At 41.9% G+C, this 26,655-nt stretch overlaps 1 protein-coding gene across 2 annotated transcripts; it reads left to right on the top strand.

Moving 5' to 3' along the window:
- Window positions 1–310: 310 nt before the first annotated feature.
- LOC142372070 (ubiquitin carboxyl-terminal hydrolase 22) lies at window positions 311–26,647 on the top strand. Of its 2 annotated transcripts, XM_075454851.1 has the most exons (14): window positions 311–807; window positions 1,601–1,633; window positions 11,457–11,589; window positions 14,284–14,397; window positions 14,493–14,594; window positions 15,893–16,059; window positions 18,091–18,250; window positions 18,774–18,879; window positions 19,963–20,121; window positions 20,948–21,074; window positions 22,714–22,805; window positions 23,239–23,301; window positions 23,768–23,917; window positions 24,000–26,647. In XM_075454851.1, the coding sequence occupies exons 1-14, from the start codon at window positions 688–690 to the stop codon at window positions 24,040–24,042; spliced, it is 1,569 nt and encodes a 522-aa protein (XP_075310966.1). In that variant the 5' UTR covers window positions 311–687; the 3' UTR covers window positions 24,043–26,647. The 2 variants fall into 2 exon arrangements, with proteins under 2 accessions (XP_075310966.1, XP_075310967.1); XM_075454852.1 differs by lacking the exon at window positions 1,601–1,633.
- The last annotated feature ends 8 nt before the right edge of the window (window positions 26,648–26,655 follow it).

Below are 26,655 nucleotides of genomic sequence, written 5' to 3'. Positions count from 1 at the left end.
CAACTCTGTAAAAGAATATTATATTTGTTGATATTCTGTTTAACTCCTCGATAAAATTAAGCACAATTTTATACCTATGAATACAGTTTACACCATTCAGAATTACGCTGTTATAACATTAGGATTGGTTATATACTCCCTCTTATCTTGAACGGGAGGTGTTTTTTGTGAAGACAACGTCAGTAAGGTAGCCAGCGGTTTTGAATCCCAGAGTCCTCAAACGGTACATGCAGGAGCACATACCAAGCGCTTTCAACGTACCCCAAGATTGAACGTAGTGACGTAACCTCTTTGTGTTGGCAAATCATGATTCACACTGGGCGGGCATTGTGAAGCTGTAGTTTAGAGTTAGCAGGCTAACTAGAGAAAGAAAGCTAACTAATCGTGAGAGTGGAAGTGGAGCTAACGTTAAAGGAAAAGACAACTGTCAAAAGAGAAAGGAGTGCAGAAATATTAGAGGAGTGATTATTCTTTTAAATGACTGCATGAACTGAATTGTTGCTAGGTGATCAAAGACCGTGTTTATCAGATGCCCGAGGAGCATTTTGGATACTACATCGATTGTCCCATTTCCAAACGGAAACCATTTCTGGACAAACAGTTCGTGCTAGCTAGCCTAGCCAAGTGAATTAATCCAGGAGACTCTTCATTGTCACCTAAAAACCCATACTGAATGTGTTGTCTGTCATGAGTCCAGCCGGGTGCTCCCATGTGAACGGTTATAAGGTGGATAATTGGAAACAAAATCTTCGAGTCATATACCAATGCTTTGTTTGGAGTGGTACTGCTGAGACCCGGAGACGCAAGGTAAAAACACAGGAACTGCAACGTTAGCTTCTGAAACAAAAGGGAAATAATGTCGTTGTGGCCGAGAGACAAATGTAACAAGCCTGCAAATGATGTCCCACGTGAAGCACAACCACTGAGCGAGTTGAACAAAATTATGCTCTTACTGAGACTGTACTCCTGCAGTAGCATGCACTGCTGTTAGCCAGCTAGGTAATCGCCGGTAAGTTAGCTAGCAGCACTACTGTATGCTTGATGAACTGCGGGGACCGCTTGCTTGTTTGCAGTGTTGACTCCTAAACTGTATTTCCCTTTACTGAGAAAAGGGTACTACAACTGAGCCTTTTTGTCGTGAGCCGGTCGGCACGGTTGGCTGTGCGGTTTGCTGGATTTTGGAGAGTTGTGTCCATGGGCTAACATTACCACACCAAATGGACCTATTGTGTATCTCCACCCACACACGCTGGGTCCATACATTAGCAGTTCTCCCTCGAGCATCCTGGCTCAATTTTTCCTGCCCTGGTAATTCGCTCACTACTTTGAATGAGGGGGGCTTCATCTTACTGCCATGTAGCCAGATTCTTTCTGAGCTCATCCCACACCTGCTCGGCCTGCACCGCTCCCAGTTGCTCTCGATAAGTGATGTCACTTTCCCACCCTTAGTCTTCCCTTTTGTCCACTGTTTCCTTTCTGTTTGTGTCGTGATGTTTCACATTGAAAAACGTGGTTTTTGCTTCACTGTAACAGTTTGTTGTTTGCTCATAAGAAGTCCATTCTTCTCTCATGTAATAAATCTGTCGTTGTGATGAATTAGGTGCTTCAGAGTGATGCAGGATGGACAGAGCTGGTGAGTTGATGCCTAACCCCCCCCCTTCTCTCTCCATCTGCACTGACATAATGCAGGTAGATCAGATGAATAAGAGCTGGCTTGCTTTCTCTCCCCCGGCTTGCCCACCCGCTTCAGTGTCTCCTCTCGTAATGGACTGAATATTAGATGTAAACCAATGTTGCTGGAGGAATCTTCCCCATCAGTTGTGCTACACTGTTCCAACCAAACGGACTACATTTGGCCTATGACCAAAATGACAACAAGAATAGCTTGTGTGTTTTGTATCATGGTATGCCTCCTGCACCCATCCCAGACACCAGTCTGGACTGTATCTAGTGCTTTTAATGTGTCAGATGTGCTCTCCTGTTGACTTGTGTGAATTAGACCGCTCTGGACAATGTCTGGACCTAACAATTCAAACATTGAGTCCATATCTAAAAAGGGTTGAAGTCACTTCTGTGTCGAGACGAATACTTTTACAATTCATGAAGCATATGGTGAACTTCATCTTCCTTTTTTTTTTGTAGACTATCCACCGTCATTTTATGTAATTCGTCAGTGCACTTTTTTGTTCTTTTTAAATGAGCTCTAGCTAGTTTCTCTTACATGCCATTGTGTTACACGACATTTGTGGCCTTGGAATCATTCAGTAGTCGTACATGATTAACAGAAAGGATCTGCTACCTTTCTGTCAGTTCACACAATTGCTGTAAAGAGAAATAACAGGTTTATGGATGCGTTTCCTTTCAGCTGACAGACGAGCATAAAGACAAAGATCAGCCTCTGTTCTAAGCACAGCTGGAAATTGTACTTACAAAGCAGTTATGCTATTGTATTCTTTCTTTAATGACCGATAGAAAAATGTTAAAAAAAAGAAAGAAAAAAAGAAAAGATGTACAGTCAGCTTTACTTACATGTGCCATTCTCTGGGTTTTGTTTGTCATGTGATAGCATTTTAATGTTTGTCGTGATTATGGCGAATGTGACTAATGGAGATAAAAAGGAGACAGTAGGGAAGCATTGCCTAATCACAGTTCAGGATGGATCTATTTGGGAGTCTTGTTTTTCACACCCTCTAACTGAGCCTCTTTACTCCCCAGCCACATTAGAAACAGAGGAGCAGAGCCTCTTTATTCTTGTGATTATTAGGTGAGACATTCGTGCTGACTAACACACCCAGAAAATGTGGTTGGGGTTTGAATCGTTCCAGTCTTTATATGCTCAAATGGGCTTCTGCGCCCCACACATGCTTTAAAGTTACACCTTTTTGTAAAAGCGATAAAGCATAAATTATTAATACAGCCAAACTCCCAATAAAGCTGCTCCCATTCACGTAGTTTTCAGTTTCTTTTGTCAGACAGCTAAACACGTCCGAAATTGTAGTTGAAAATCAGCCGTTGAGACTCAAGTTAATTCACGGTCGCTAAAATCATTTTCAGACTGACCCTCTGCTCTAATAACCGCAGCCCAACCTCATCTGGCGAAATAACCGTTAACACAACCTAAAGACAATATCTGCACAGTGAATTCAACTATACTTCCACGGATGTTGATCCTCCGAAGAGAATATTCAAGGCGGCATAATGTCTTGAATGTTTTCTCTCGCATTCCACGTCGTCTGACATACTTCAGTCAGTCACTCGACTCCTCTCCCTTGCCTGTATACTGTTACAGGGATGATGGTCCAGTTCTAACTGTAGCTCGACACAACAGTGCTGACTGTGGACCACTTAAACAAAATCTGCCCTCGCCGTCTCAAAATTGAGATCAAAAGATGCGTATTTCTCTTCCAACAATGGCGCACATGGCGACGGGTGCAGAATTAGAGGCACAATTTGCAGAGGCGGATGTTGACAGACACTGGGTTTGTGACTTGGTTTCATTAGCTAGTCCCACAAATAGCTGTTTTTCATGTATTCTTTTTTTTTCCCCCTCATTTCTCCCCCCCCCCCTTTTCTTCAGTTTGTCCTCAGCAGCTGTCATCCTCTCTGCTTGAGGCTAAAATCAATTCCCAGGTGACGTGCAGGAGCATGCGCTGCTCTGCATGCACAATCTAAAGCCAGCATGGGTATCAAACAGCATAAAGAAAGCCACTAATGGGAGCTGGTAGAAGAGACACGATGATCCAGTGTCACCTGCGGTTTGCTACATCTAATTTTTGGACCATTTGGATAACGATTCTTTTTGGATGTTGATTCGAGCTTAAATGCACTTTTAATCTTAAACGAACAGCACCGCTAATGCAGTGCGAGTGTGCACCCTATAACTGACTTATCAGTCTTATATATAGCTATAGGTATCAGCTCAAAATCACAGACTTGACTTGGTGATGTTTGTTAAGCCCATCGGTCCAGAAGCTCAATGTTTTTTTGGTGTTAAAAAAAAAATGTACTGGCAGTTTGAAAGTGATTTGAAACATAAAAGGAAGACCATTTGAGAGGCTAAATGCTGAACCTAAATGATTAACGTTACCCTTATGTTTATCGATCTTTACAAATGAAAATCGTTCTTGTGGCTTATTGTTGAAACAAAGTGCACAGACCTGTGTTGCATTGGGCTTGAATGAAGCTACTAGATATGAGATAAAAGCAGCTTGGGCGGGACTGGCAGACTTTTTACAGTTGTAACTGCTTTGAAGAATTTGCTGTCATTTTGATTAAAGGGGTGAGGGTCACGATTAGAGGATTCGGCTGGTTTTTGATAAGTCATATATGATCAGAGGAAGCAAAACACCTCCCCCTTCCCACAAGTGCAAACCTGGATGCTGGATATTTGCTGGGAATGTCAGATGTAGGAAAGCGGATATATTTTTAAGGTTGACACATTTATGTCGCTCCGTTCTCTTTCCTTTACTTTGAGGTGGCGCACACACACACACACACACACGCACACAGACTCAGGCAGCGAGGCACGATTCATCCCAGAGAGCGGCTGATTTTTGGGCTTTGAGCAGATCTCTTTGTCAGATTTGGCTCCATCACATCACAGGCCTGCTCTGTGACTCATCAGCATACATTTGTTGCAACGGGATCTATTCCTACAGACTCTTCATATTACTCGCTTGTTCCTCTTCTGCGCTTTACTCCCACGCTGTTGCTTTCTCCTTTTCCCTGCTTGCGGTTACTTTTTCTATTTGTAAACCTTTTCCAGCTCACAATTTGTGTTGTCTCTTTAATGTCCAATTTAATTTCAACGTTGGCTTGTCGTTGGATGATTACTGTACCGTGTTACAGAGAACCTAAAGTGCTGAAAGTGTCTTTAATTTCTTATGTAGGAGCGTATGCAAATGATTTTTGGATTCTGGGAAAATGTCCTGTTGCTTTTCCTTATGACTGCCTCATCCATTACCCAGTGTGGGTCTGGTGGTTTCAGATGCTGCTCTCTGGTCCTCATTTATTCCCGTTTCTTCCATGTCCGTATGCCTTCTGTCACTCCTGTCTCCTTTGATGTGGCCTTTGGTTTGTCAGTCACTGTGACTGTGGCTCAGTGACTCAGACCAAACAAATGTAAACTCCTGGGGTAATCGTGATGTCATCTTTTGCTTTCCCACTTACTTTTTTGAGTTGTAGAGAATGTAGCGTGATAAATTCATTCAACAACGACTTCTATAGTTTGCAGCCACTGCTCCATGCTCGTACTGCCAAATTTCACTCTCATTTTTAATGTTTAGATGTGGCTTTTAAGAAGAAAAAAAAGGCTAGGGGCTATGAATGAGCTTAATCAGTCTTCCGTAAGGATCAAATTCTGGTCAAGTAGATATAGGGTCGACGAGCTGTATTGACACGCCAGTTAAATTGCTTGGTCTTGGTGATTGAATGGATGTTGAAAGATTTTATATTTTATTTAGGAAGTGCATCCACAAATTTCACAAATCGTTCTTATTCTTTGTGATTTGTATTTTCTAAGTGGCCTCATTATATGAGTATTAGAATTGAATATGGATTTGTGTGATTTTTATAAAAGAGCATGAATTTGCTTTTTAAGTAAGCACTCTTCTGTGAGCTGCATTCAACTCTTTGCCTGATTTCCCCCCCCCCCCATCTTTCCCTCCAACTGACCCATTAGTTTTCTTTGTGTTCTCTTAAAATTGAAATGATATATCTCATTTGACTGTCCAACAGGCTTTTGGAAAGGCATCACAGCTAAAAAACATGCTGGTCACAGCCTGAGCCAGCCCGAGGCTGCTGTCCAGCCCCTCCCTTAGTATCACCATCTGGCTAATGAGCTGTCAATCTCTCTTCAGTGGCTGTTCCGGCCCAGAACCAAGAGGCAATCAATCTCTTTTAGCATAGACACTTTGTTATTCCCTATTGTTAAAACCATGGACCCAATTGACAGCTTTTCTTTGGACAAGGCTTTGTGTCTAGAAATGATTCCCAGTCCTTGTGAGAAACATGAAGATTGTGGGATAATGTATAACATGGGTAGACTCGATATAATCTTACTTTTAATGGCTCAGTGATTCACTAATAGCACCTTGTGCCTCTATTTTGAAGTGCTTTTAGATTTTCCTGTATGTCCTTTTTAAACCTCTGTAGAAGTTGATTGGTGTTTTGGGAATAACAACGAAATAAACCTGAAGAGGATCATTTGAAACCTTTGGGACATGCACGCTAGCCTCAAAAGCAGTCCCTTTTGAGTTGTGTGGCTGAATATTTTGTTGGGTCACTATGGAGTGTACATCTTGTAGTGATTCACTATGACCTTTTAAGGCAGTGTGGCTGGTTTCTAAGCATTTAGCCTGTCGCTGCCTGTTTTTCCCTCTTTCATTGGAAATCAACAAAGAATATAGCCTATTCATCTCGTATTGAGTGATCTTAATTATATTCATGCATACTTTATGCTGATCAGTCGTATGCAGCACAAGCCCTGCTTTATTACATTGACCTAGAGCCGATAAACCCAAACTCAAAGCCCTGAGTTTGGAGAGCAACTTCATCCATAATTTATTCAATTTTATTTCCTTTCGGAGATGGCAAAAGCTACACTCCTTCGGCTGAGGCTTAGGGTTTAGCTATAATGTCTTTATAGCTCTGTGTGACAGTATGAGGGTGAACCACACACTCCTAAAATCCCTTATATCTCCCTCAACTCGGATTCATTTGGATGAGGTGGAAATGCATTCTCACACTAAGCCCAAACAACATGTCTTTGTCAACAGAGGTTACAATGAGCTGATGGAGGACAGACGTGGAAAGAGAGCAGAAAAGATTCATATTGCATACGTCCCCAGGGCATCTTACTGAAAGTGCATGTTGTAGGCCTAGCATAGACGTGTGGAGATGGTGCGGGGGGACTACATCATCATCATCCTGGCAAGGCACTGACAGGCAGCATCCTCATGGGCTCAGTCGGTAGCACAGTTCTTGAGCATCACCATCAGTTTCCCTAGTCTACCCTGTCTTCCTCGTGTTAAATATAGAATCAAAGAGGGCGGTGAATGCTGATGGTATATATATATGTGTCAGGTTGCAACAAATGTCTAACAATGTGCGCTTGTTTGTGGAGATATTCTGCAAATGTTCGTAGACATATATATTTCAGCCATGCACTGATGAATTAGTTCAAATTTGAGCGTGTGTGTGTGTTTAAGTGCACAGGGTTATGAATGTGAGTCACTGTTCTCATATAGCCATAGTCTCTAGTCTGTATTGACTCCCCCCTCCCCCCCGTGCTTTTTGCAGCAGCAGGAGAGTGCTCGGCAGAGCCAGACCTTTGTCCACATCATATTTGTTGTCGTCATTCTCTCCCCTCCTCAGTTACAGCTCACCGCATTACTTGCTTTGTTTGTCTATATGAATGCATTAAGACTTATCTTACATTTTGAGGGAGGAGTAATGTGCCCAGACCGAAAGGATTCCAAGAAGGAACCTGAGTGTGAGGTGTGAATGGTGCTTTTAGATTTATTTATGTGTGCAGCTGGATCTAGAACATTGGTTGATTCATAGTTGTTGGACATGAGTCCTTTTAGCTGACAGCCACTCAGAACCTCAGTGGAACCTATGACGCATTAAATGCTGTCTTAGATACACATTAAAGATGTATTAGAGATCTATTCATTCTGCTAATGCCTGTCAGAATCCACTCATCCATCAATGACCAGCTATGAACATTAGAGGGGTCCTTTCCTTCACATGTAGCACTGCCTGACTGGCCTCAAAGAGGGCATCCCAGATGAAAGATGCAGCCTTGCGTGCCATGAACATGAGCTTTGCTACCTGTGTGACACTTGTTTCAGTCATCTGAGCCAGCGGCTGATCGATAGCCGATTTAATAGAACATAAAATGCCCCGGGCACAGAAAAGATGCAGGACTGCTGACACTGAGGTATTAACAGCCTTTGAACTATTGTCACAGGGAGAGAGCAAAGATAGATTTTCTGCCCTCTGAAGGGTGTTGAGGCAGAAGAGGGTGAGAGGAAGGGCATGGCACGGCACTGAAGAGGTTTCTTGTTTTTTCACTCGCTCTCGTGGTGCAGTGGAGGAACAGGGATTAGACATACTGCTGCTTAGGCAGGATGAGTTAAGCTCTCACATAAAGAATTTTGTTGAACCCATCTGTGGTTTCGACAGAATGTCTTGTTTTCTTTCACAAATATACGTGGGCTCTCTTCAGACTATTGAAAACAAATCATGCATTCTACACCCTCTGTAATAGAGAGTATATAATACACACGTTACCATAAAAGTTCCGGTTTTCTGTAGGTGTCTTAATGGGTTCAGTGACTTTGTTTGCTCCTGTCCCTCGTGGTTCATCCCACTTGAAAAGCCTTCTCTTCTTCGCTTTGGTGCAGCACCTTCTCTCACACAACTATTCCGAGCTGGCTGTTTAACAGACCAATTTGAATAAAAAACAGAGTATTCATGACCCTGAATATCCACTCAACTGCAGTGTCATCATTATATTTGCCTACGAAACCATGCCTGATAATGGTCAGCCGAAACACAAACCGACTGTTTTTCTGCCATTTTTGGTAGAAGTGCATTGGTGCGTTTGATGTGCTGTGTTCCAGTCGTCCCCAAGTGAATAGTGGATCACTTCACTCGTGTCTGTCCACCGGTCCTAACAATAGAGTTCTGCACGGGCCTGGTTTTTCAATCTTGCACCGACCAGCTCCTACAAAATTTCCATCCACTCCCGCAGACGAGATGCACCAGTTCAGCAGAAATCCAGCACTGTGTGAAAATTGTTTTGTTGGAAATGAGTCTGCCATCTGTCACAAGGAAAATGAGCAGCATTTGTTTCTGTTAAGCCCCTTTCAGACGCGCACCGCTTTCCATTAATCTGGTGGCAATCGAACCTGTCGGTGCAATGTATGAACGAGCACCTTCATGCTTTTCCATGGAATTTTGCATCAGTTGTCTGGTGGGTCGGACCCAGTTACAAATACTCATTTCACTTTTAAGTGGCGCAACTCTAAACTGTCATGGTCACTTTAATGAATGAGCCCACGCAGTCAAGTGGGTCAGTTTGGCTTCGATTAGCTCTTCAGGAGGATATGACAAATTGTGACATCAGGTAAAACGTAACAATGCTCTCCAAACTTCCCTCCTTCATTGTTTCATCTGCCGTAAAAAACTGCAGCACTGAGTCATTTTTTTTTTTTTTTGTCTTTGTGCTTTGTCTGAGACAAAATAACAAGAGGAAACGGTACTTAGAAGTGTTTGCGGTGAAGCTGAATCTTTTGCTCTCTGTCCAGACTATAAATAAGTACTTTCAGCTACCCCTTCCACTGCAGTTTTAACACGATCCTCTTCTTCTTTTTTTTTTGTTGTAAAGCTATAAAGTTTCCTTATGAGAAAACTAACTTTAGAAAGCCTTGCAGCGTTCGGACAGGGTTTCACCTGTGGACACGTTGGGGACATTGCTCCCATGTGAAGTTATACACATGATATTTTTTCCTTGGTATAACAACTGTGCTTTTACATAAGTGTTACGAAACCCTTGTGGGTACAACACTGACGATTCAGTAGGCTTAGAAATGTTGAATAGGGACATTTTCAGCTGCTTTCATCCACCGCCGCATTGTTTTATTCCACCGCTTTGGCCTGAATCATCTTGAAGCTATGACTTACAGTGAGAAAACTGTTGTTCTGTGAAGACTCGAGCGGTTTACCCTTCTCGTTTGATCTTTGGTGAGTGGCGGCTATCTTGTGCACACCGTGGCTATATATGTCACTTTCTCAGCTATGTTTAAATTGAGCTGTGAGTAACATTGATGCAGAAGTGACGAGTGTTTAAATGCCAAGGCAACAGATTATTGAGCACATTGGTGTTATTCAGCCCGCATCTGAGAACGACTTTAGTGAGTGATAAGGATGTGGAAAAGGGATTTAATGGTTGTTTCAGATTGTCCAAGTTCTTTTCGAACTAAAATGTGGGGTTGTGTAGTGTATCATTGTGATGTTCTAATAGATATATTGTGTTTCATCTGGGGAAAGGGAAGCAAAACAAAACCACACCACCTTTTTATGTTCCTCCTATACTGGTTTGATGTCATTCGGATGGTGTTGGGTTACACTACTGTAACCAGTAAGTGGACAAAGCTGTAAGCATCTGCTGAGTTTGTGTCCAACAGCTTCAGACATTTAGGTGTGCGTCTCGTGGGCTATTTTCACACAGTATGCCAGAAACGCAAAACTGATAAACAGCTCCTGGCAGTAGTTTATTTTTCATTTTATGCATCTCACCTGCTTCCCACCTCCTCTCCCTCTCGTTTTGTCTCCTGTGAGTGGGCGGCTCATTGCGGCAGACCTGTACCCTCACCCTCCCTCCTTATTCAGTTTCTCCCTCTCAAAGTAGGCATCTGTTGTGCTGTGGCTCATATTACGCATGAAAAAAAAAAAAAAAAATTCAATTGGCACGAAAAGACTTTGCTTTTGCTAATGAACTAACTATTGTTTTTGAAAAAATGCGTTCAGTTAAAGATGGCTGAGTGTTAATGCGGTGCATTTATTAGATTTTTCATCACGAGGTTCACTCATCTGCATCTTGTCACATCTTGTTTATCAGTGTTCAGACGTCGCAGGTCCACCAGCCTGTTGTACATGTTCTGCTTGTATTGTATAACCTTTATTTGTGATGCCTGTTTGAGTGGGGGTTGTGTTGAAAATGAATGCCCTGCTGAGGGATGAGGTGTGCCTGCACACACAAACAGAATCTGTATCAAATTTGCGCCCACCATTTTTAACGTCTTTACACCTTGCTCAGTGGCTTAGTTTATTATTCATTCCCTTGCTGCATTTCGCTGTACACGGTTGCTTGCTTGTCATAGGATACTTAGCAACTTGTCACAGTCCTTATTGTAAAATTTGTACATTTTTGGAGTGTGAACATCAAATGTAATGGGGATTGTTTGTTGGAAGGGGACTTGGATTGGCTTTTTACAGGTTTATCACTGGTGTCGAGAGTGCTAATGCACAATTTTTCAGATCACTACTTAGTGCTATACTCACTGAGTGTTGTTGTGTGTCTTTTAGAGTCTGCTTGCCTCCTCCAGTGTTCTTGCCACGATTTAAATCCAATCTTTGCCTGTATATGTTCAAGAGTAGAGGGTTCTGTGTGGAAATGTGTTGTTTTTCAACTGCCTTTGATTTGTCAACGGGCTGAGCAATCTTTAGTCTTTTTTATATTTGATTTATTCTCAAGCACTGTGTCCTCTGAAGTGTTTGTGTGATTGACGGGAAGATAGAAATCTGCTTTCACCTCGCAGAGACTTCCACTCTCTGTATGCTTACCCCCTCTACATCAGGTTTCATTCCGACATAGCTCTTAATTCCTTTTCTCCTTTGTCCTCCCCCAACCCCCTTCCCCCTTGGGTCTTTTTTTTTCTTTTTTGCAGGCAAAGTCGTGTATCTGTCACATGTGTGGCGCGCACCTGAACCGACTCCATTCTTGTCTGTACTGCGTCTTTTTCGGCTGTTTCACGAAGAAACACATCCACGAGCACGCAAAAAACAAGAGACACAATCTAGGTAAGCCACCCACTGTCTCATGAGATATTGACATATAGTATAAATGTTAATGAAATGGCTGTGATGCATTTATTATGATATGATAATGATCATGTTATAAAAGATCACAGAAAACTTTTAAACGTCACATTGGTATGTTGCTCCATCCTACAAGAAAGCCCAATCCCAGTGTCTGTCCTCACACATCTATCCTTGCATTCTGTTGCAATATATGAGCGCCTCTCAGTGAAGGATTGCATTGTTACGAGTTTCAATATGTAATGTCAAAGACACGCCATTAATGTTTACAATTCTATCCATCTGTTTAATGGAGATCTAATTGATACCGTTCTACATTGTAGTTATGTGTTTATTTAGCTAAACAAATCATGTTGATCATCTTACTGGCGACCGGTCAGGGGGTTAGTGCCCCGCCTCTCGCCCAATAACAGCTGGGATAGGCTCCAGAAACCCCTCTCGCTATCCTGACTTGGATTAAGCGGGTATAGAAAATGGATGGATGGATGGCGATCATCTTGTTTAAAAGAATAAAAATAAGAATTGTATTTGGATCCGTGTACTGAAAGTCAGTAACATTTGAGCAATAGTATTACACAGTATACATCACTTTCTTCACGGGATTATAAGAATTTGATTTATGCTGCTGCTTACGCTACCCTTTAAAATAAATGTAAATGTATATATATTTGCATGCCACATTTCCAGGGATGGCAATTGAGAGGTGGTTCCACTTGAGAACCGGTTCCAAAATTTCCAAAGCGCTGGCATCGTACGCCTTTGAGCATATCAATTTCCTGTGTTGATTTCTATGTAGAGGGAAATGCGCACAGATTGTAAATTAATGTCATACAAGCAGGGCTCTCAAGTCTGCATTGAACGGGAGACTCCAAATCCCACCTTTCACACACTGTCACGTCTTGTGTAGAGCCAAGACCAGGGGAAAAACACACGTGTTGGACAAATGAAATTCTCTATTTGCAAGGGATCAACTGTCCCCACGGCATGACAATTATGGAAAAGTTAACAAACACTAAGTTGCAATACCTTCTGGCATTAATAACACTGATGTCAGAAGGTATTGTTCCTTTTCCATGAAGGATGCTGAAATCCAAAGAGGGCAGTCCTCAGGTGCTACTGCTACTAACCAGTCTCACAAGCAAGCCTCTTGTTTTAATGTTGGTTCCAACCCCAGGAGCAGTTGCTTGTGTTTGTATTTTCACTCGGTACTGAAAAATGTCCAAATATCAAATTCCAGATGTCAAATTTCTGTTTACACTGAGTGTGACAGTAACGGGCTTAATTATGTTTGATTAAGTTTCTCTTCTTTCTAATGAATTCTATTAAATATGCATGTCATAGCAATCAGCCCTTCATTTGATTTTAAATTGTTTTCAGGTCACATCAAGGGAAAACATCTTTCTCTGATAACTAAAAACTTAAATAATTGTATAATTAACATCCTCCTTTGAGCAGTCAGGGGGGGCGGTTGAACTTAATTCCCACCACAGCACATTACCATACCACAGGGATAGCGTAGGCTAGTCAAATGTCACCTGCATGAGCTTCTATATTTCCCTTCATGCTGTAGGTGGGTGCTTTACTATCCCATAGCTATTAAAAGGCCAAGCTTCAGCCTTATATGCTAATTATGCTTAAAAAGACACTAATAAGCTAGCTTAGGATATAACCCTTATGGGGACAGTAAAATATGGAAATGCTGGCCACAGTAGTATGACTTCTTGTCATTTTTATGATTTTAATTGATTTAAGGCATTTCAACAGTTTGGTTACACACACGTACCCCAAGTGCAGAGCTACAGTGTTAATTAACTTTGAGCTTTCCACAGGAGCTGCTCTGACATTGGCACTCTACTCATCTCTACCTCTAATCAAATGAATCCAAACTCCCCTGTCTGCTAGACTGCTAGATTTTAAGCTCTCTTCTCAATGCTCCTTTTATTTTATTAGTTTCTTTTTACCTGTTGCTCTAAATGGCCTGACTTTCAGGTCTATGTAGATCCTCATTCCTTTTCCTGTCTGCCGCATTCTTTGTGTTTTCTTTGCCCCACACATCCTCATTCTCCCATTCTCTGCCCCTATCATTCATTGAGCTGAGCTAGACTGATGAATTCCTGTCCATGTCTCGTGCAGCACTTGTAGTTTATGTGTTCTGATTCACGCGGCCCCTTTTGTTGCTTTTATTTTTAGGTGTTAACTGAGTCCTCCAGCTGTACTCATGCATTGTTCTTATTTTACACTATAGCAACGAACGGGAACGTACACACCTAAAGGAGGGGGGGTTCCCAAGCATTATACCGTTATTAGGTTTCTTAGAGTGGGCAGGGCCAAAAACCGTGAAAAAGGTGCAATTAAACTGAAAATAAGTTGTCATGGCAACAGAGCTGAGGTATTATTGCTCTGGACTAAGAATGGAAGATGATGGTGTTTTGTGTCAGTAAAAAGCACAGGGTAGAGTGGGAAACAAATGCACCTATACATTCACTGCTCCTGCCATACTTTATAATGGTTGAGCGCATGCAATGACATGGTGAATGAAACGTGTAGGGACAGGAAAGCATTTACCTTGCAGCTCGCTGGGCCAGTGAAACAAACCCACGGTACAGTGCTGTGCTGCAAAAACTCTTTGTAATAATAGAGCAACCTCTCATTCGTCCTCTCTTTTCCCCCTTCCAGCAATAGACTTATTGTACGGTGGAATATATTGTTTTGTGTGTCAAGACTACATATACGACAAAGACATGGAGCAGATTGCCAAAGAGGAACAGAGGAAAGCCTGGAAGTTGCAAGGTACAGGATTCTGGTCAAAGAAATGAATGCAGCTTTCGAAATCTTTTCATCTTATATCTTACTGCAGCTGCATTTGTGTGTCTTTGTATCCACAGGCATTGGGGAGAAATACACAACATGGGAGCCTACCAAGAGGGAACTAGAATTATTACGACACAATCCTAAGCGAAGGAAAATCACTACAAACTGTACCATAGGTGGGATATACAGTGCACCTTTCAGTCTGCACGCCTTAATCAGCCAGCTTTTCATTCCTTGACAGTTATGTGTTTGAATGCTGTTTGTACATTATGCGAGTGAACTTGGGGTCACTTGTACATTTAAGTGCGATATCCAAGGTCAACTGCACTGGGCAGCCGCACAGGCAGAACACAATGTTCCCTCAGAGATAAATGCATCGCCACAACAGGCTTGTATTAGTCTCTTTCTGCGCAGTTTTTTTTTTTCTTTTTTCTTCCTGTAATCTGTTGCTTTCTTTTTATCCTGCTCTTTCTGTTGTCACTAATTTTTAACATGTGCTGAGTGCACCCTTTCTCAGTTAACCCTCAGATCTTGAGCCAGCTCGACTGGTCGGGCCGACTGACAATGACTGTGTGTTGTTTTGTGTTTATGCACATCAGGGCGAGTGGGATGTGTTTAAGCTCTCACTGAGCGCTCTCTTCCAGAACCAAACCTTTCTCTGTTGGATTATATCCAAGAGCTGGCTGCGCTTCACCTGTTCAACTGGCCATCAGTTGAGGACTCTAAATGAATTAATTCACAGCTTTGGAGTCCTCTCCAGGATGCACACAGTTTTGCTGGCAGACATGACCCAACACCATGTTGTTAACTTTTTAGGCATGCATACAATGGATTTGGGAAGTATTCAGAGACATTCTCTTTATGCACACTTTATTATGTTAGAAATTCAAATTTAGATGGATTAAAAATAATGTTAAAGGAAGTAGGAAGCTGTACTCTATTTCAAATTGTTAAGTGCAACTGTCCTTGAGATTTGTCTGCAAGGTCTCGAAATTCACTTTGCATGTTGCAACAAAACCAAACCCTGATGTCCATAAAACCCTGTTTAGATCTCAGTGATAGGGCTGTGGTGAGTCAAAGGTATAACTGCATGGTGGTGTCACTTAGCAACAGGTAGGCAGAAACTAGACAGCATCAAGTGTTTAGTAAGGATATTATCTTATCCAAGGATGCTTCAGCATGTAAACTGGGTAGTTGGGTGTTGGACCAGCCATCTTCCAACTGAAAGACAACCTCTCTACCCTTCTTAATTAAACTGGCAATTATTTTACAGTTGACCGAAACAAACTGAGAGGGTAAATTCTGACTCTTCAAAAACCCAATTGTTGGGGCCAAAGGCAATGTCTTCTCATTTCTTTGTTGAAAACCAAAGATATTCAGAATACCTGGCACCTTTGCAGTGTGAAGTGAAATGAGTGTCATCCCACCACCATGATGTTCTCATGCTCCTCTTTCTGTCTTCCTGTCCCCGCAGGTTTACGAGGGCTAATTAACCTGGGCAACACATGTTTCATGAACTGTATTGTTCAGGCCCTAACACACACACCACTGCTGCGGGACTTCTTTCTCTCTGACAGACACAAGTGCGAAATGCAATCAAACTCCTGTCTGGTGTGTGAGATGTCGCAGCTCTTTCAGGAGGTATGATGCACAGTTCTCATGTGTAAACTTGTTACTTTGCTCTGTTAAATCCCTCTAATGTTCGGTCATTTTGGTTAACGCACAGCCATAATTTGGAACTTTGCAATAAAGAATGTTTTCCTGAAGTTTAAGCCACTGCAGAAGGCTGAGTCACTGTTGCACTCTTTTGTAGAGTCCAAGAGGGGAACAGAGGAGGGGGAAATCCTGCCTGCAAGGAATGTGCAGAGCCACAATCAAATGAAATAGCATAATGCAGTATTTACACTGTCATTGCACCCGATCAGTTATTGAAGATGATGCTAGGCTGCCGTGTGTAGTCTTTCCTTATTTGTAGGGCAAGGTGGACGGACAAAAGTATTCTACCTCTGTAGTTTTAGATGATGATACAAGGTCTATATCTCAATATTTTATTGAGATATTCATATATTATGTATAGATTATACACATTATTTACTTTAATTATAATAATAATAGTTCTATAGACCATTAAGAATTCAACAGCTGTTTGATTCACTTCTACAATCTGTGCTCTTATGTGTTGTATTTGCTATAAATGATAAAGCCCCTAAAGCTCTTTTTTTTTTTTTTTTTTTTTTGCATTTTCTTTTCTCTTTCTCTCATGAGACAGCAAAGTGAGTCAAATATCGATTGAAAACTCGACCGCTTATACCTAACGCTAACCAACAGTCACTGATTTTTATAAACAGAAAGTTCTCCGATTGAAATCACCTTTGACAACATCACTTTTGATTTGCGATGTATGCAGACGTAAAAGGATTCTGAGAATGTCGGTTCATATGCGCAGCTCAGATCAAGGCTGCAGCTCACCTGATAATAATACTGCGGGAGAAACTGGGCTGCTTCATGAGTGAGGAGAAATGCACATAGTGGCACAGCTTTACAGGAGAAAGGATCATATCTGTACAAACCGTTTGAAAAAGCACTGATATGAATTAAGATGTTGTATACCAACCAACCTTATGTGCTGTAAAAGTTTGCCTGTTTATGTCGAACAAACTCATCAACCGAAAGTCTTACATAATGGCTGTCTGGTTAGCTCCCACACGGCCTCACTTACTTCTTACACCCTCTCACTTCCTGGTATATACAGGCCCACAGATGGCAAGTGGTTCTGTAATGTATAACGAGTTGAGTCACCCCCCCTTACAACACTAACACAGAGACTTGCAGAGCTCTGTCCCGTTTCAGTTGGCTGAACTGTTCAGCTACATAACATACGAGGGAGGTAAAAGTTCACCTCTTTCCCCCAGTCGGATATTGATTTAGTTTTCAAGCCTTTGAAACGGAAAACATTTTTCTGTCTTCAATTCCTTCGTTATGGATTTATAGTTTACCGTCATTCCTTATGTCCAAGCCGCTTGCAAATCTAATCGAAAGTAGTCTTTGTTGTCTCACATACACATATATTTAGATTTGAAAATGAGAGAAACGGGCTGCTTTGATCAGCCGTTCTTGTCCTCTTTTTATTTCTTCCTGTAGTCTCTTTTGTTTGTCAACCATTTTCAAACTGCCAAAAAGGGAAGAGTCTGTAAGATTCATAAAGAAACAATCAGACATCTGAGATGACTGCGTAGAATAAAGCACGAGGCGCACAACTCATTGTACTGCTTGTGTTCTGCTCAGCTCTGTTACTTTATACCTACGTTTTCTCACCCTGACCTGGATTGTCACTCACTGTAATTCCCATGGCAACCCGGGGAGACTTCAGAACCTAACAGATGGATTATTGGCTCAAAACACTCGCTTTTCGCAGCCACTCACTGAGGGCTTCGTCTTGCACCTCACACTTCCCCTCTCTGTGGGTGTGCTGTCATTAAAGCCAGTGATGCCATGTGACGTGTTGGAATTCATTTCTATCTGTCGAGACCTGTAGAGAGAAGTGCTTAAACGAGCCGGATAGTCACCTTGACTGAAAGAACATTTGTGTTACGGTTGAAAGCCATCAACCTATGAGAGAAGCTAACCATTTTTCCTTCACCCCCATCATGCATTTTTCTTTCTTGCTCTCAGTTCTACTCGGGTCACCGTTCGCCCCACATTCCCTTCCGGCTGCTGCACCTGGTATGGACTCATGCGCGTCACCTTGCAGGCTACGAGCAGCAAGATGCCCATGAGTTCCTCATCGCAGCGTTGGATGTACTACATAGGCACTGCAAAGGAGACACCATCAGTAAGATTCACATCAGTCCCTCTGACCAGTCGCAATGACAATGAAAGCTCTTGTATGTACATTCGGGAATATCTACTTAGGGTTGCAGTTGAATGAAAAACCCAGTTTAAAAACGGAGTCAGCTGAGATTGAGACGAGTGTGTCTAAGGCTGAGCCACCCACTGATTTTGATCCAGCATGTAGATCTATTCGCAGAACATAGTCCCTTACATCACTGGAAACATACTGAGGGACACAGGCAGTGCTGTGTACCAAGGAGACGGTGTGCACACAGTGTAAGGAATGTCAATAGGCCCTGCTGCAATGTGATGACATACTGACTCGCCCACAGACCCAGCAGTAAGGCCTGCTGTGATTGGCTAGAGAGAAAAGTGGAGTTGTGAAGTGGCAAAGAGGCATTGCTGCAGGTCAATGGTAAAGTGAGAAAGAGGGCCAGCCAGTTTTTCAAAGGTGTCAAAGAGGATACTGCTGTTGATGGGTGGGGTGAATAATTACACAATCTGTTCTTTTATGATTCCCGCAGGAGACGACAATGGCAAGAAGGCCAACAATCCAAACCACTGTAACTGCATCATTGACCAAATCTTCACAGGGGGCCTGCAATCAGACGTTACTTGTCAAGTTTGCCAGTAAGTTTGCATGGCTGTTTAGTAAGTGTGCTTGTGAGCATCACATTGGTACTTGAACCGCTTTTTTCTGCTCCCCTGAGTTCACGCCTTTACCCATCTAACCCTGTTGTTCTGATCGATGTGTACTCTGACCGTCATCTCGTGGTTTTTTGAACCTTTGCTTGTGTCCTCTCCACTGCTCTTATTGAAAGGCCTGGTCCCTGCAGAGCTACTTTAATGGGGGTTGTCTAGACAGCAGCACGGCTCAAGCATTGCCTGTCTGCCCCCTAGAGCTGTCCTGTCGCATTAACACATACACGCTGCACTGAACTGCAAAGCACCTCGCCCAGATAAGAAGGCGAGCTGGGCCGAGCTTCGGCTTCCTGCGATACGACCTGCATGCAGTGGAAAGAAAGATTCTTAAAGTAGAACTTGGCGTTTTATGTACTGTTTTAGCAATCGATCAAACACCTTAATTTTTCTGAAGAGCCTTGTTGACAACAGATTACAAGTGGAACACAATTAAACAACATAATTCATCAGGCTTTTGAAATGCAGTCGAGGCTCCATAATGGTGCCATGTTACTGCAACTCATGGGAGGTGGCTCTCTCATCACCATAAATGCATTTCTATTTGATTTACTAGCGTCCCACGGGTACCTCTGGATATTACAAAACCATGACTCATCTAATCATCAATGATAATGTGAAACAGCTCCTCCCTGTGAATATACTTTATATATATGATTACTTCGTGCATTCTCCACTGGAAGCCGTTTACAGCCCATCCCTGTCCTTGGGCTCTAATAATACAAATTTCTTTCGCAAAGCTGTCTTTTTTTATGGAATCCTTCATTGAATTGCAAATGACTGGAGCGACAATATGAATGCCATGCACATGCACTCTTTCAATCTCCCAGCAGGCTGAAACAAAAACATGCTCAGAATCCACAGAGGCTGTGTGAGATTTTAAGCTCATGTATTACCATCTGTGTCATCATCCTTTCATCACGACCTGTAATGAGTGACACGCAGAACTACACAAAGCCACATTCTGTTTATTAAACATAGTGATTGACTAATCTCTCTGCCTTTATTCTACAGTGGGGTTTCCACGACAATAGATCCATTTTGGGACATTAGTCTGGACTTGCCAGGCTCATCCACGCCTTTCTGGCCTCTCAGCCCCGGAGGGGATGGCAGCACAGTCAACGGAGAGAGCCACCAGACAGGGTCCACCACGCTCACAGACTGCCTGCGCAGGTACAGCTTCGATCTGTGATGGCATCAGGCTTTTCTTTCCTTTTTTTCCTTTTTTTTTTTGCTGTGCTGCTGGCAGAAACGCATTATGTAAGCATGGACAGAAATAAATCATGTTCATAACATTTTGAAAAGTTCTACCGCTCTACCTATTGCCTTCCCCTCTTGGTGGAAGCCAAACACATTTCATTTGTCCCTCCACTTGTACAAAGTGTCACATAAGGCATCTCCTCCATCTCAACAACTCTGTTACGCTTGAATTTCATGTTCTCCCATGATTGGGTTGACAGAGAAGGTGTGACCTCTCAAATCTCCTCAGCCTCTTCATTCTTGCAATGTCTTTCTCCCTTCTCCTCATCTTATTTAATTCCTTCCCCTCCTCACCTAATTCCCTTTCCCTTGTTCCCTCACTCTCCACCTCTCACATTTGCCTCACCCCCTTCCTCCCCTTTTCTCACCTCCTTCCCTGCTGACTTTTTTTCATACCGCAGCTCCTCGCACACCCTGAGTTGCTGCAGCAAGTCTCTTAAAGGTACAGAGCAGGTTGCTGCTGTCGCCATGGTAATCGAGGCGTTGGCAGTACAAGCAGGGCCTTTGATCGGGTGTACCGACGTGCACCCAAAACCCGCAGGCGGTCCTTTTCTTTTATTTATTTAACGAGCCCTTAGATTCCCGATAGTGAGATCTGTGACTAGGCTGATGTCGATACTTGAAATAAGAATTATATCACGCAGATCTGTTTACACTTTAGTTCCTCACTCTCCCTGTTTGCAGCGCTTTAAGTTTTCAGTCACATGCTCTCCACATCCTTCTTTCCTCTGGTCTGCAGGTTTACACGACCTGAGCATCTTGGAAGCAGTGCCAAAATCAAGTGCGGGGGTTGCCATAGTTACCAGGAGTCCACTAAACAGCTGACAATGAAGAAGCTCCCCATCGTCGCATGTTTCCATCTCAAAGTGAGTCGATGCTCTGCCAGTTATCGCTCGCTACACTATGTCACTTTCTGATAGTTGATTTAAGGGTACACTGGGCTTCCATCATTTGTTCATACAATTTTATCAGGCATCATTCCAAAATAAATTTAGGGCTGAATGATATGGGAGAAATATCTCATTGTACTTTTTCTGACTGACATTGTGAACTGCGCTTCAATCTTTTATTTTTTAAATCGATCTCTAGTTAAGATTTATCACATAGGATTATCACATGAGAAAACATCAAAAACATGAACTGTTCTATATTCTAATGTACGGATGGGAACCTGAAACAAGAAATGTTTCCAAATGTGTCACACTGAATAAAGGGTATAAACAAAAGCATTAACGATGCGACAACGTAAACATAATACGATAAAACAATTTTATTATTAGCAATCGCCTCTTGATATCTTTTGTGCAGAATAAGTAACGTATCCAGGGGCTGTCTTTACAGGTGCTGCCACACTGAAGCACAGCATCTTTGATGCTGATATGAGCCCTTTTAACCCACAGTGTGATTGGAATTCAATGGAAACCTTTTTAGAAAATTGGCAATCTGTGTGGAGAAAATACAACAACATCACATGTGGCATCTTGCGTTCACTAAACCGCGTCTGTTACCGTTGCAAGCGACTTGGATACCTAAGTTTACAGTGTTGCACTTGAACATCGCTTTAAAGACACTTTGCCGTACACTTGTCATATAGATACCTACGGTACATTTAGAACTGCTGAAACAGGCTTGTGGTGTTTTCTTACCTTATTTTGGTGTGCATGCCTGCCCTCGCTGCTGAAATACTTCCATATTGCTGATGAGCTGCTTTTCTTTAGGACTAAATTGCCAGCCTTATCTTACGGTTCTGAACCATGGCCGAAGTTGTTTAAGTCTTCTTCCATGTGTGTATTGTTATTGGGCATAAACCCTGTCTTGGGTGACCCATCACATGACCCATCACAAGATGATGACAATAACTTTTAAAAGATCAGATGAATCAGATGCAGATGTAATGTGTTGGCTATTGCAGTTTTTCATCGCAATTGGTTTCAAATTGTGATTGTTTTTATTTGAAAATAATTCATGGTTTAGCCTTAAATTATTTGCATTCAGACACCTTATTATTCATGCTGCCTCGTGTGGCTTGAGTTAGTTTTTTATCCATTTACCCATTTAACTCGGCTATATGGTGTGTTGCTTGTGCGTAGATCTGTTCATAATTTGATTAAGTTGTTGTTGCTTTGCTCCCTGCTGTATAGTGCTTTCATGTGCTGTCCCAGGACACCCATGATTGTAATGACACACACAGTGGTCGGTTGTTCATGTTTTATGTATCATACAGTCTACAGACCTTTAATGTATTTATGATATTCATAGCAACACACTGCAAGTGGATTGTCTTGGATAAATCCAAGGCTGTTATTGTCTTGTTATGAATCTGTAATGCCAGAGTGAAAAACATGCTTTTCCACTTATCCTTTGCTTTTTTGTATTTGTAAGGATGATGACTGTTATCTGTTATTTCTAAATCGGTTTCTTCTCCCATCCCCCACTCCTCCCTCTTTCTTTCCATTTTTGCCCCCCCCCCCTTCTCTTTCATCCTCCCTCTTCGGCCATCCCCAGCGATTTGAGCACTCTGCAAAACTGCGGAGGAAGATTACTACATATGTTTCCTTCCCTCTAGAGTTGGACATGACCCCCTTCATGGCATCCAGGTGAGACTCCAATGGAAGCTGGTGTTCATTTATTTATTTCCTTTTCTTTTACCACAAAGCAGGCCCTTGTTTAGTCAACCCACTGATGAGCATCTCATCATTCCACTTCCTGTATTTTGTCAACAAACGCATTCATGATATGCTCTCATATATGTAAAAACAGCTTTACTAAATGCTCCATACTAAAATTTATTGGTGTCAGTAGAGCACGCAGCAGTAGCAGCAGCAGCAGCAGCAGTCTTGCCCCACCCCTGAGTGTAGCATCCATTCAGCTCTCTTAAAAGTCAGAAAAATCATTACTTTCACAGACCAGAGAACTACCTGCTTTCGTAGATTGTATTATTCTGCCACCTAGTGGAATCTTATGCCAGTGTAACATACTTATGCATCAGGTTAATTAATGTCTTGGTCTTCTTTTTCTTCTCTCCCGCAGTAAAGAGAGCAGAATGAATGGGCAGTATCAACAGTCGGTCGATGTATTAAACAATGACAATAAGTGAGTACCTGTGACTGTGTGTATTAAAGGGAACCGATTTACTTACGCCTCATTGGCTGCACTTGCACAGCAGCCCTGGCATTGAAGTGAAGGCAGTTGAATTTAAACTCTAGCTGTGCAGCAAAAACATGAAGCATCCAGCTGTGACTCCTAATGAAATCAGTTTGAATCTTGTTAAAACTGCTTAAACCTCATTCATGGCAATTAGAATCAATTTAAATTTCCCAGCACATTTATTAGAAATTTATTGTCTTGAGAGAACTGTCAGCATTTCTTGTGCTCGCAAAAAACCACGATGCGCAACATTATCTTTCTTGTGGTGTGAAAAATCCCCTTGAAACACTGCAGAAAATTCTGGCCAAAGAGGCTTTGTTAGATAAGGGTTTTGCACAAAAGGCTGAAACTAAATGAGGCTTTACGAATGTATAAACAGCTCATCACACTTCTTTATCCTCTTTGTTTTTAGGTATTCCTTGTTTGCTGTGGTAAACCATCAAGGCACATTAGAGAGTGGCCACTACACCAGCTTCATCCGTCAGCACAAAGACCAGTGGTTCAAATGTGACGATGCCATAATCACCAAGGCCAGCATTAAGGATGTACTTGATAGCGAAGGGTAAGAAATTAAATGAGACGTTGGCAACACTGAAATGCTACATTTCCTGAAATCTGAATTGAATGTTTCTTCCCCTTTTTAGGTATCTCTTATTCTACCATAAACAGTTCCTTGAATATGAGTAGTCTCTGTGACCACTGAGCGATAAGAACCACTGCTTCGAAGGGGAGAGTCAGGGACTGGGGGCAGGATGAAATGAAAACACACAAACCTACCTGAAACCTTTTGACTACCAGGCTACTCCTCCAGCTGTTGGAGGACAAAAATAAAAAGACATGTAAAATCATGCAACCTTTCAAAAGGAAAAAAACAAACAAATAATCAAGCACTGAGCTACTTCTTGGCATCTACTTGACAAAACTGAATGAAGAGGAGAGACAGTAGAAGAGTCGGCATCGTCGGCTCCACACTTGGGCAGAGGGAAGAGGCCCCACACCCCTCACTCTCTGCCCCTTCTCCTACCTGCTGCAGGGGCCGAGTATGAGTTTGGGCACATCTGGATTTCTTACAGTATTCTGACCCCTCCACCTCCCACACACCCTCCATTTTTCTCCCATGGTGCTCTCATTTTGACTGACCAAGCATTTAACTTAGTCATGATGGCAAACAGTTAGTTGTCATATGCATATAGGACTGATTGCAAAAAAAAAATATATATATATATATATACAAATCAGTGTATTATTAACTTTGCAAGAACATTTCTAAAGGTATGGTTATCATTCTTCTCATTTGTGAATTTAGTTATGAAATACTGTACGAATCTAGTATCATCTATTTTTTAAGAGCAAAGAGAACATGGGAGAGCTTTGAGACGCAGCCTTTGTTGGCTGCAGGGGAAGCACTGCCATGGAAACTGAACAGATTTGGACCTGAGTGTACTCATGTTCATTTATTTTACTGTGTTGACTGTTTATTTTTAAGTCTGGTTAAGGGCAGGGAATATCTATTTTTTTAGCAACTCGTTGAACTTTGAGTTTTTGTTTACTGTTCTTTTCAGTGTAGATTTTTTTAATTTTATTTCTATTTTTTTTCAGTCATGTCCCTCGCTGTCCTGGTACAGGAAATGTTTTTGGGCATATTATACTTTCATTCTTGTGGAATTGTTGGTATAATGACGGTGTTAATTGGCTTACCTTTGCTGTTTAGAAATGAGCTCTGGGTTTTTATTTGCATTCTGAAAAGAAGACCTGATACGTGAACTCAACAACAGATCCTGCATGTCAGGATGATGTGTTCTCCCTCGAATGAACGCCTTGAACGTCCTGTGCAACAAACACACTCGCATACCAAAAAAGCCCATTTAACAAACAATGCATGTCTTGGCTCTTGTGATCTTTGAAAAATTGCCCTCTATAGCGGCTCAAGGCTTGATCCCCATCACGATTGTTTTGTTCTCTGGAAAATGGGAGAGCAAATGTGTGAGATATAGATAGAGATTGAAAAAAAAACAACACATTGCACATAAATGGGCACTATGTGACCACAGTCTGGCTCTGAATCCATCAGTGTTAATCTTCTCCATGGCAACTGTGGCTGGTGTAGACCGATGTGGTTTGTGGTACGTTTTGCCTCTGCTGTGCAGTAAATATACTACTCAATTCAGTCATTCTGCCGTCAAGTAAAACTTTAGATAATGTGCTTACACGTCAGGGTCTTGTGGTCGCTGATTGTGTTAGTATAAAAGTACAGAATTAAAGATATTCCCTCTTGTAAAAAAAAAAAATAATAATAATTAAATGATCAATGGGGGGGGGGGGTAACCTATCAAACCGTGATGCCGCATTATAATAAATAAAAGAAAAAGAAACACAAGCCCTGTTTGTTTAACTGCTCTGTAACTGAAATCCAACACACACACCCTTCAGCCTGCTGCAGAGCCTCGGCAAGAGGGCGACAGTGGATTTCTGAAATGGCCACACTAGGGTTTTAATGCGTTGTGGAGCAGTTTAGGCCGCCTAAGAAACATTCAGGGAAACAGCTGAAACGAAAAATTAGGAGAGCTTATCTGTTTCAGTGATTAAACTCAGAACAAACTGGAACGTGTATTTTGCCTGCTGTCTTTTGTGTCATGTTTCTTACTAAAGGACTATCGAAGGTGAAGCGCTGTTGTGCATCTGAGCCAAATCCCCAAGTAAGTGTTTAAAGCCGTCTCCTGGATGGGTCCGGTATTACTGAGAAGGTATTTTCAAGGGCGGAGGAAGAGAGCATTGAAAAGCAAAAAAAAAAAAAAAAATGTTTTTTTTTTTTGTTTGTTTTTTTTTTTGTCAAAAGCTGCAAACACCAGTTAAAGACATCTAAAAACATGTTAAACCCACATGTCTGTCAGTCTGGTCTTTGAGCAGCTGTAGTTATGCACATGATTATAGCGCCACTTTGTGGCCACATTTAGAAGCACAATACAGTCTGAAAAGAATAAAGTCTGATGCGCAGTCCAGGTATGTCGACACATTCCAGACTGAAAAAGAAAAGAGAATAAGAAGAAGATATACCTTTAATAAAAGCTTTACATTGAAATTTGTTTTCATATTGTCATCAAATGCTGCACACTTCTAAGGTAAATAACGGGCATCAATAATACCTGAATATTATCTGACGTGACCGAAGCTTGTACTATATTTGTGATTTGTAATGATATGATGATTTTGGTGGAAAAAGATGTGATGTGGGGAAATCAAACGTTAAGTTGATGTGAACATATCTCACCATTAATTAAAAGATTTTTTAAGTAACCAAAT

This window comes from Odontesthes bonariensis, chromosome 21 (assembly GCF_027942865.1).
Source record: "Odontesthes bonariensis isolate fOdoBon6 chromosome 21, fOdoBon6.hap1, whole genome shotgun sequence".
In the NCBI taxonomy this organism is placed as follows: Eukaryota; Metazoa; Chordata; class Actinopteri; order Atheriniformes; family Atherinopsidae; genus Odontesthes; species Odontesthes bonariensis.
This window is presented reverse-complemented; position numbering and strand designations above follow the sequence as displayed.

Coding starts and splice junctions, on each gene's coding strand:
- LOC142372070 (XM_075454851.1), top strand. CDS start 688: ATGAGTCCAGCCGGGTGCTCCCATGTGAACGGTTATAAGGTGGATAAT. Junction 16,060..18,090: donor TGTCGCAGCTCTTTCAGGAG/GTATGATGCACA, acceptor TCTTGCTCTCAG/TTCTACTCGGGTCACCGTTC. Junction 18,880..19,962: donor GTTACTTGTCAAGTTTGCCA/GTAAGTTTGCAT, acceptor TTTATTCTACAG/TGGGGTTTCCACGACAATAG.